The sequence below is a fragment of the Opisthorchis viverrini genome, assembly GCF_000715545.1.
Source record: "Opisthorchis viverrini unplaced genomic scaffold opera_v5_78, whole genome shotgun sequence".
NCBI classification, from domain to species: Eukaryota; Metazoa; Platyhelminthes; class Trematoda; order Opisthorchiida; family Opisthorchiidae; genus Opisthorchis; species Opisthorchis viverrini.
In genome coordinates, this window is record NW_008751734.1 from 765,527 (window position 1) to 777,094 (window position 11,568).

Consider the following 11,568-nt stretch of genomic DNA (forward strand, 5'->3'; position numbering starts at 1 on the left):
GTCAGACGGAACACCTGCTTGCTTCTTTTAATATGGTCCATTAGGACACTTTAGTCAAACTCTGAATCTGAGTGAGACAATCGAACGTTCCATTTCAGACTTTCTCATGGGTAAAACTTCCGACCGTCCCGCTCTGTATATCGGAAGCCTACGTCAGCTTGACAATATTTTTCAGGTTAAACACATACGTCAGTTCAAAGAGCTGCACCTCTGAATTACTCGTAGAGGAATTGGAACTGCTCACAGATGTACTGCGGCCGAATAGCTACTCTGACCCCGTCATTTGAAAGCACTCCTGAACCGAACGCGATACTTACAGTATCGATATGAACGGATTCTAGACATCGTATGCATGGTCCACGCCACTGCAGCCATCAAAATATCTCCGCCTGCGTTGTATATGGCCTATTCCGTTTATGATTATGTATATATATATATCGATCGGACTGAAAGAAGTTTCAAACGGGGACTAAGGAGGATGCCACATCAGCTAATCGTCGCAACTCATTGCCGTTCGGATCCAAGCTCAAATCACCAGTTGTCAGGCGTTTAGTCAACACAAGACGCATGGTTCCCCATCCTGACGCAAGGGGGACGGCCACAGAGACCGAAATCAACTGAGGACACAGCGATTTATCGTTTCAAACCTGTCTACTGTGCTCAGAAGTATTGGAGGATCACTCTGAGACGCGCCCAATTACAGAAGGCTTGTAAGCTGCAGTGTATTAGGTATCTATCACTGTTCTACAAATTTTCAGGCGAAACGGAGTGGGGCGAAATGAACCTTGTTGTTCTTAACGTCTAGTTTAACTTAAGCGAGATGTCAGAAAGTCCTAAATGCAACATTCGATCCAAAAGTCATTGCCCCCTCTGGAACAGATGACTTAAAAAATTTCCTCTCGATAACCGTTTCCCCCCACTGATCAGGTGGCCAGGCGTAAAGTAAACTGATAAATCTTGGTTTCAGATTCGGGCAGTTTTGTTTTTGGTGTTCTCCTCTTGGCTATTAACCAGCCACTTTTGGAACCATAGTGTCTGTTTTTTTAGATCCGATGGAAGGGGTTGACGTGCGGAAATATTCCGTGCTCAACTAATGGTTCCCTTAACAACTACTGCCTCTTAGAAGAGTAGGTAGGAAGAGATTCAAACCGTGCCCGGCGGAAGAATTGAGATAACATTCTCATGGTTGTCCAGTCTAACCGTGGCACCAAGAGGGGACTATTAAAGTGCACCCAACTCACCTTGAGAACCCCTGGCTTGGTTACAAAATTCTGTTGTCATGTGAATGGTTATCTTTGGTCAAATACACCACGTTTTTCCGTGGTGGTGGCTACCAAGAGTGCGACCGGTGGACGATGCCCAACTTTGGATACGGCTAAAGTCATCTTCTCTCTTGGGAGCTGAATTAGGCATCAAGTGATGCAAACCAAGACACGACAATTGGTGGTTCTGCCATTCTTCTGTAAATAAAGCTGTATCCTGACAGAATAACAATCTAACCTCATTATCATCAGTTCATGTCTTGAGTGAATCCGACGACACTTGCGTGTGAGACAAAACATTCGGAGAACAAAGGAAAAGAGAAAACACAGCGTCTTTGTCGCACATTTTTCCGCGGTCAATTTCCCTTCAATCGTCCCGAAGTCGGGCGCAGCAGCTCATCCGAAGCAGACCTACATAAAACCTGCAAGGATTCTGAAATGCTTCCCATCAGTACCTTGGGTATTTTTGTGCCCCATGAAGGTCAATAAGGTCAAACTTCTCAAAGCGCCCTCTCTTTCTTGGGACAGCCCATAATGCTGTTTCTTTCATGCACTTTTGAGCGTGCGATGTCATACTACAGTGTGAATTCGCGCATTAGTTCGACTGTGAGCGGTTACTAAATAGATGGCCGTGCGGCCGAGGCTACGTTTCAATGTTTAGGATGACATGCGCTCAAAATGAACTTTTCAGTAACCATATTGCTGTCTTATCTGAAGCCCCTCGCTTGGGAGGACGTCTATCCCATTCAGTGAAGGGAAATCAGACCCCTTTGCTCTGTTTTTGGGGGTACACTCTCTTGAAAGGCATCTAGGAAAGTCTACTCAAGCAGGAGGACTGTCGCCTAGTTTTTAAACCGAAACAGATTCGTTGAGCTAATTTCCTCGGACCAGCGTCCCAATAAAACGCATCAATGGGCCGCAATCCGTGCAACACAGACCGGTAAGAAGAAATGATGGGATGTGTTGCCGGGCACAGTGTTTCACACAATGTTAGGTCTGACATTCTATCAAAAACAGCCATTACCAGAAAGCGTGTCCAATTTAATTAGTTCTTTAGCGAGGTGATATGTTTGTCGTCAGGCGTTTTAGCTGTTATGACCATCCATGTCAAATGCCCATAGCCTGGGTACGTAGGTAGGTTCAGCACCTTCGGATATCGGTTTTTTAAACTCCACTCACTACATCAACCAGAAACACCTGGAAATTACAATGCTCAGATGGATTGAAAAAAGCTTTACAAACACACCTAGTTCCAATGAGCAACCGTTTTGTTTTTTACGATAAAAAGTGTTTGATTATGTTATGTAGCATTTGTGGAGTGGATGCTCTTTATACTGTCATGTTTCGTTGATTCTTCAACGTGAATTAGGTGCGCATTTGCGAACCTGGTGAGTACCCGGAGCATTTATTCCAGTCACATGACAAGGCATTCAGTAACTACGCTCAGAAGACAGGTATCGAATTGGGAATACCGGGTCTGTGTTAAGTGTTCCCTAGAAGGTAGGGCTTTCAGCTTCCGTTGTAATGGGCATAATGGCTGCGCCCTTGAGGATTTTTGCGACTTTCACAGACAAAGTTGAGTGATTTGATTGGTTACCAGTGTCTGATTGCGGAGCAACTTTTAAACATGGAAAACACACTCCTGTTTGTTGCGCAGGCATGCCAATAAAAGCCAATAATCTACCAATCGGAACCTATGATAAAAGAAAGAACCCGATGGTGCGTACAACTTTGGGTTAGTAATGCTTAGGTGTTTTGCGAAACGGATTGACGTGCGATAGACGAGCCGATATCTCTTCATAGCTTGTGTTAGGCAGGAGTCCACACGGATCCCGCTATACTGAACGTCTTCAAGCGCTACTACGGCCGATAAGCCTAGTCCGCACGAGAGTGGCCAAGAATTCGGGACGCTTACCGGTCCGGCATCAAGACGAGGTCTGATTGGTCGAGAAACTGGACCCAACAGCCAATCATGACCCAGTATTGGCCAAATGCCGGTTGCCAATAGCGCATCCAGAATGCGTCAGAAATTCCAGAAAGTTGTAACTGCCTACGCTATATATACGAAGCGCTGTACAACTGTTCCTGACTTCGTTTTGGGCATTAATAGACCTTGTGCACCTTTGGTGGTTGTTTTTGACGTAAACGCCAGCTTGGGGGGCTCTGACGGAGAACTAAGCTGAGGAAAATACCGTTACTACAGCTTGCTTGGACTAACTCGGGCACGCGTTTCGAATGTCAGACTACTGCATGTCAGGGCAAGAACGGTTTAGAGGGGAGGTCAGTCTACGATAAGAATACCGTCACTCGTAAACTTGCTTGCACAAGCAGCTTGTGGTTGTTTGTACAGAGAACATGTCGATGGTTATGAGAGTTGGCCNNNAAGCTGAGGAAATACCGTTACTACAGCTTGCTTGGACTAACTCGGGCACGCGTTTCGAATGTCAGACTACTGCATGTCAGGGCAAGAACGGTTTAGAGGGGAGGTCAGTCTACGATAAGAATACCGTCACTCGTAAACTTGCTTGCACAAGCAGCTTGTGGTTGTTTGTACAGAGAACATGTCGATGGTTATGAGAGTTGGCCGGCAAGGCCTAATTTGTCCGACTGTGATGTCGTATCATACGTTTTGATTATCCCACTGACTTTTGGACCCATGGAACATGCTTCAGTCCAGATCTGCACATCAGCTACTGCCTTCAGTGCGCAGTTCCCTACATCCAGTCTGTGATCCGTCGCTGTGCTTATTCTGGTTTGAAGCTGGGAAGGATGGAAAACGTAAGACGGGTTACCCCAACTACCTAAGCTCTCTTAAATGCCCTTCTAGCTGCAAGTATCGACTGATGTATACCACTCAGGTTGGTATACAGCCAAACATACCTGGAAAGTCCCAGTCGCCAGCCGGATTAGATGATTTAGAGGGAACAGCAATCAAGTTTTTCCGAGTATTGCTGGTGTTTTCTGCAACTGAGTGAGTATCAGTCATTTTCTCCAAGTCACATTCTTTAGTGCAGTGGGACTGCTCCTGTTTTGTGGGGAGAAATCACGTGTTTCACCACAGATGAGACAACGATGTTCGAGACAGTCACCCGGGTAATTAAACAGTTTGACGCGACTTGGCAGTTTGCCACAAACCTCTTGATCCCCAATCAAGGCTACTTTGCAGTTGGGATGGAGCTATGGTTCTTTACAACAAAAAGTCTTCTAATCCCTTCTTTACAGATGCTTTCATCTCTGCTAATTTTCTCGCTCCATTGATTAATGGAGTCAGATCCATGAGCGTGATTAGCGAGACAGCCCAGTGGTAAGATAGTCTATGTATAGAATGGTTATACTCCTGAGTGATTACTAAATAAAAAATCAACTACAAACAGCATTAATCGAAAACTGTCTAGCAGGCGTCCGTAGAGTCAGTCGACCTACAGGACATTTACTGAGTCACAGTTTGAGATGTCGGATAAAGCAATCTAGCGTGCACTGGTGGTAAAACGCTCTCTTCGCATACCACGTGACCAGAGTTCGAACCCCAATACGGTCAAGGACATGCACTGCTGTTGAGCTCTAATAAGAGCAAAACTCGAATGCAGTTCTTCTCCGCTTTGATGCGGATTCACCACAGTAATTGCACCGGGACAGGAGGACGATTGTTCAAACGAGAGTGATGTGAACTCGAATTCTACCAATCCCACAACCATCTACAACTGTTTATCAAATGACTCAGAACCACGTGAGCAGATCATGTGCTTAGGTTTCCCTAAAGTACTTGGCACGTAGTCCAACACGTCGACATTAGGACTGCTAGAAAAAACGTTTAGTGACTATCCGGTAAGAGTGACGAAGCAAAACCAAAACACCGCTGTGCTTTGAGAAAAACCCAAACACTACGCCTACCTAATGAGGGCGAAAGTGGTCGTGAGCTGTCCAAGAGTTTATAGTGACCTTGTGATTAGTGTTCCTTTGCCACGAACAGTCTAGCAGATAAACTATTCTTTTGTCAAGCGAGTAGGTGTAGATGTTCACATTAAAGTCGAATGAACGCTGTCGACTGAATGGGCGCAGAACTAACTGTTTTCGGTTACAGATTGGACGTTCTTTCTGCACATATATGTTCCATATTTAACGTATTCATCACAAACCATTATCCAGCTAGCAGAAATGTGCACTTGTTGATTGCCGCTTAAGGTAGCTTGCATCTGAAAAGGAAGAAATATGCATCTTTTTATTGTTGGTTTCTGGAACCTCTTCGACAGCACTCTACCGGTTTCACTCGGGCTCATCGGGTAGGCGCAGTCCCAGAGTTTCCGCCAACCTTATCTCTTTGAACCCAAGTTTTACCAAATACGCCAAATACACAGGGTCTTTCGGTTTCGCTTGTGGGAGAGACAACTAATACTAACTATCAAGGAGTGCACAAATTGTCACTGGAATAGCCCTTTTTGTCTCAGCTAATAACCTTTGATTTGGTGTTAACAGAATCCATTGTTTCTGAACTCACTCAAAGACAATTAAATTTATTGCGAAATACCAGTACAACTAAGCGAGGTGAGCGATTGAAACTGTTACATACCCAGAAAATGCAAGGACCATGACCGATATGCAGCTTCTGAACATGATTTCGCGTAAATTTAATATGGCTGAGACATTCAATTTTTCTCATTTGCGAAGGACCGTGTAAAATCCACGAGAATATCATACATCTGCCTTTATGCCTCTTGAGCAACTTTGTACACATCACTAATCTTCAGCCATGATTTTCCCCGATTTTAAAAGTCTTCAACCCTCCGGATAAGTAGGCTTTTCTACCAGGTGATTGAGGGATATCCCGCTTCTAATCGCTTTAGTGCTCACAGTGGATGTCTACAAGACAATTGTGGGAACGGTCTTACTCACTCTGATCCATTCGAAGGTCCCCAACTTCTGTAACACCGATTTCTTCGCAGCATAGCAGGCGTCTGTTGGCTGGAAGTGGTCCACAATGAGGTGATCCGTATGTGAGATCTTGGTACTCCGTCAGAATCGATTAGGCAGTAGACAAATCTCGCAAGTTTGAAGGCGACGTACTGCTCGTGACATACAACCGTCCATGAAAGAAGGCTTTGCTGTCCACTGTTGATTGTTTCTAATGAAAGGGCAGTACAAGAACCGGTTATACGAAATGAATGCCAAATTGAGCGTACGGGATCTTTACACCTCCCTAGATGGAACCCCGCAGGTGACGCCGCACAACCGATTCCGGCAGTAAGCTTTCTGGCACCTCATATTCAAACTAACTAGCTATCACTTGTCCAGCGTTGGTGAGGTTAGCAAAAATGGTGGATCACTGTCGGTCACAGTTTTTTTAATCGATTGGTCTTAAACGAGATATAGGCACCTTGTTTTTGCTTTGCTTTCTTTTCACGCTTTACTAACTTGAAAACACTCGAAAGCAGGACGTTCTCTTTAGCGTTTTCTCCTCATGCCCGTCGTAACAAAACAGAAAAGAAACTCACGTCGTAAGTTACTATCTCACTTGCACTCTTCTGACGATTTCCCGGGGTATTCGACGCAATATAGTATGCGTATGTAATATCACCAAGATCTGAGTTGTTGGAACCCAGCGAGAAGAACGACTCCAGTCTGGCCGTCCAAAACGAAAACATCTTTTAGAGAGAATAGGTTTTTTGGGCGCAGAATCGCCTTCCGTTACACAGGCACTTTTAATTCTTGAAAACAGCCGTTTTCCTCTCTGAAACAAGTCGCCAAACTAGACAGGACGGAGAAATACACTCAGTTGCGAATCAATTTGGTCTTCACGAGAGACTCAACGGAATCTCTCGTTTATGATATCCTCCACCTGGATGTGCTGCACACAGGCCGCCTCATGATTCAGTTGGCACGATATCCGAGATATCGCAGTAAATTTTCATAAACGAAACTATTCACAAGTTTGCTGGAAACTCTTCGACAGCCTACGACCGGTTTCGCCCTTCTTGGAGCTCATAAGGACTCATCAGGTAGGCGCAGTCCCCGAGTTTCCTTATGTAATGAGGCGGCTTGTATGCAGCACATTCAGTTTTAGGATATCATAAACGAGTGATTCAGTTGAATCTGTCGTGGAAACCAAATTGATTTCCTCTAAAAGTAGTTCAACTGGTGAGACCCATGTTGATCATTAGGTTTGGCTTATCCAACATATAAAATGTACCATCCAGATCTATCTGGTAATACCCTTGTCAGAAGTGTCTCGTCACTGGAATAGACGAGCCAAGCCTTGGAGCCAGCTGAATTGCTGCTCAAAGGATGCAGTGTGGTCTACGTTCCGCCACTCATGCTCTTCTGCCCGTATCTATTCCTCGATAACCGGGGACCCAGCCTTCCGGTTAATAGTGCGATTTCACCATTAATCTGCTGAATATTATATTCCGTATAAGATACACACACACGTCATTGTCGACAACCTTTTTTAGCGTTGACGGCTAGTGCGTGGGTGATAATCAAGCATGTGTCAACGCGAACGTTATTGTCTATGAGGTGAGTAGTCAATGCTGTGACTTCCTACTTCTTCAGTTAAGAACCCCGTGCGTTTGAGTCATCCCAAACCAGACAGGACCGTATTTACCAAACAACTGACACCCTCATAAAACGGTGAAACTGCTGATCCATCATTTGGTGATACCGGCACGTTCTTCCGAACTTCTCGATTCTGTTGTTACTCTACTGACTTTCGTCACACTTCTGCAATGTTGTTTACAGCCTACACCACAGTTGAAGTAAAAAACTCTGTCAAGCAACTGAATTTACATTAATCAGGTGCCAAAAATATCCGTGTTGCTTGTCTCTCGCATGAGAAAACACCACGTGGGTTGGACGTTGTGTCATTCCTCCAGGGCATATTCTGGTTCTGGGGGAAAATTATCGTACGTCCTAGGCAATCGATTAACGTTTAGGTAAATGCAAAGATAACGACAGAGATCTTCTTTTTATTACAGCCGAAACTCGCTGAATTGCCCCTTTTTGGTGTCTATTATTGGTCTGCGCATTTTACTTTCAATTTCCAACCCCATTCTGTTCAATTTGGGTTAACACAATCGCTCTCATTGTGATTTCGCAAAAAATAAGTCCAGTCCACCTCATGAGAGAGAGGTAGGTGGTTTCATTCGAACTAGACGAACGTGCCGCGTTCTAAACGTGACACGAAGACCATTCGATACCGGTTTCGCCCTCCCCATTCTGGCTCATCAGGTGGGCGCAGTCCTCTGGTTTCCGTCAACCCATATTCCGACGTCTACCTTCATTTGCACACGCTAAATCTTCCGTTTATAATGGCCTACTTCGACAGAATTTTCAACGGACAATTATAAACGGGAGTTTCAGCTGGATTTTAGTCGTGTCGCCTATCAAAACTAAATTCGTGTGCAAACGGGAGCATTTGTCTACCCACTGTGTCTGTTTTATTGATTTTCGTGGGGCTAAACAGGGGAAGGTATATCCTTGTAATGTACTACTCATAGGGTTGCTGAAAATCCGTCGACAACCCACGACCGGTTTCGCCCTTTTTGAGGATCATCAGGTAGGCGCAGTCCCCGGGTTTCTGTCAACCTTATGTTCTACTTGAAACCAAATTGCACGAAATTAGCGAATATACATTCATTGGCAAACTAATTTGGTTTTTTTGAAGAGACTCATCTGAAACCCAACTGAATCACTCGTTTGTGATGTATCTAGGCAACTGAATGTGCTGCACCAGGCCGTCTAATGTTTCAGTCGCTACGAAATTTGAAATATCGCGATACATGTATATCTTTGTAATGTACTACTCATAAGGTTGCTGAGAATTCGTCGACAGCCCACGACCGGTTTCGCCCTTCTTGGGGCTCATCAGGTAGGCGCAGTCCCCGGGTTTCCGTCAGCCTTATGTTCTACTTGAAACCAAATTGCACGAAATTAGCGAATATACACTCACTTGCAAACTAATTTGGTTTAGGTTCTTATGTATCGGAAGGCGACAGACTTGACTATGGGCTTGCAGGCAAGCGGACAAAACCTGACAGACTTTCTAGTAAAAGGGGTCGGGTGCTGGCCTGATCATGGTAGGTGCAGGCAGTTGAAAAGTCTGTTTCTCCTCATCTCAACTGACTATGTTATCCAGCCAAAAACACAAATTGAAAACGCGTATTGAAAAGAGCATCCTCGTTCCAAGACCTTACCAGTCCGTATTTTTCCCGGTAAAAATACACACTTGGAATAGCAAAGAAAAGTGGTCGGGCCCAAAAAATTAGGTAGACTCCCGAGAGCTTATCTATCGTTCAATCGATTTATAACCGCCGTTTAAACCTGTGACGTAACATCACGGAAAAACGCTCATTGTGATTTTATGTCCATCTACAAAGTGATAAGTATGACGCTTATTTAGTCAATAACTTTTGCTGCTCGAAAAGAAATTCAGTGAATACTATTCATTTTTCTGGAAAACAATCAGTTCCCGTCACAGCACTAGTTGAAAACGGTGTACAGCCACGACCTGTTATCAGCCTTAGTGACTGGAGACCCAGGTCATATAAAAACTCTCGCCTGGAACATTCTTAAATGCGAGTCCTTGGTAGTACAAAGAATTATACACGTAACGTGCATACTCACGGTTCCTTGACGCACGTCATTCGACACATTAGTTTTACAGAATACGAGTGAGTTCCGAGGTTCCATTTTTGCGTCAGACGTATGTAAAAACCACCTCAAGTTCCTGGACAAAGGAAGGGCATCATCGAATACCATGCTCGGTCATGTGCTACGCATGCCGAAACACCGTCCTACCGAGACGAGTTTTGTTCTCCGTGCCTCCTTCAGGATGGTACAAACCGCGAGGTGGGTAGCACATGACTTGGCAGAAAGGTGTGAAAGAGATCACGAAGAGTTTGGGTGTTGTTGGTGTTGTGAGACTTCCAGGATGTGGTCCCCGTGATCCCGTCTGTGCTTGGCTGGAGACGTTGCAAGAAATGGCGGCTAATCGATGTCAGTGGCGTTCGTGCTGTCAGTTTCTTTCCAGATTGTCTGNGCGCATGCACCTCAGAATGCTTGACATAGGCCAGCACCAGATCCCCTTCCTCACCCACCCTTTTCCTCTTCTGTTCGCTCTAGGGCTTTTATTGTACTTATGCATATATATATATATATATACATATATATAGACGGACATTATGGTTGTATGGCAGTGAAGCATCAGTGCCAACACTGATGTTTCTGTCTTTGATGATGACGATGAGGATGATGGACAAAGGAAAATGGGGAATTCATCACAATCCAAGTTTGACATGCACGCACGATAATTTCAATAGGTTCGTTCACCACTAAAATGCCGTTTATAGAAGGAAGTTGTCTCAGTACCGCAGTAAGGCGGAACACATTCTTTTGCTCTATAATACTGTCTACTGTCTACCAGTGCAATCACGTTCTGTTTCACAATCTGGTTAAAACTTCAGCCTCTTCGGATCAATTCTGTCCCCGCGATTTAGAAAGCGCAAACAGCCAAGTACTGTTGAAAGAAAGAAGGCCTTTGTTGCGAAGTTGTTTATTAGAAAACACCAATTGAATAGTTACAGACTATTGGACAGAGAAGCAAAACTCTCATATGCATCTTGTTTGAAGAAACTGAATATCCATCATCTCCTTGAACGCGTCTTCTTGAACTTTCCTGGATATTCACTGACTGTTATTCAAATGCAAGCAAACGCGACTCCATAAATTCCGTGATAAATCTCACTTTTCAAGAGACGCGAAACGGATTTACGAGAAAACCACATACTACTGGCATGCATCACCAGTAGCATCCACAGTCACATAGGTACTGTGACCAAGGAGTAATGATTACTCAAACGCAACACATACATATCGTCGCACAAATTTGTCAGCTTATTTAGCTTGTGGACAGGGATGTCGGTATCCATAGCCTCCTCAAAGGCTATAAATCAGACCCATAGTAATTATCGCAAGCTTTGTAGATTGCGATCAATATCGGGAACAAGCCTACTTGATTGGTTGTTTTTTTGGTTCAGAGAGCCATCTATTACGTTTTTACGACACGTTTGCAAAGAAATTACTCATAGAATAGCTCCTGCCGTGTAAACATATATGTGCAGTAAACAGACTCAGTGAAAAATTATCTGCTCACTATTTCGTTTGCTTAAATGTGTCGGCTGATGATTTTTTGTTTAGTAGGATAAGTCTGAAAGGATTGCTGGATTCACCTTCACCTTGCAAAAGCACGGCTTTTAAAGACCACCTCCACGGAAAAGGGTAGCTTTTTTGAATTCTACTGATCAATTCGATAATC

General features: G+C 44.3%; 1 protein-coding gene across 1 annotated transcript; it reads left to right on the forward strand.

Moving 5' to 3' along the window:
• Positions 1–3,925: 3,925 nt before the first annotated feature.
• Positions 3,926–10,111, forward strand: T265_04617 (hypothetical protein; the record flags this gene model as incomplete). Its single annotated transcript, XM_009169399.1, has 5 exons — positions 3,926–4,040; positions 4,882–4,989; positions 6,976–7,077; positions 7,158–7,255; positions 9,956–10,111. The coding sequence occupies 5 exons, from the start codon at positions 3,926–3,928 to the stop codon at positions 10,109–10,111; spliced, it is 579 nt and encodes a 192-aa protein (XP_009167663.1).
• Between the last annotated feature and the right edge of the window lie 1,457 nt (positions 10,112–11,568).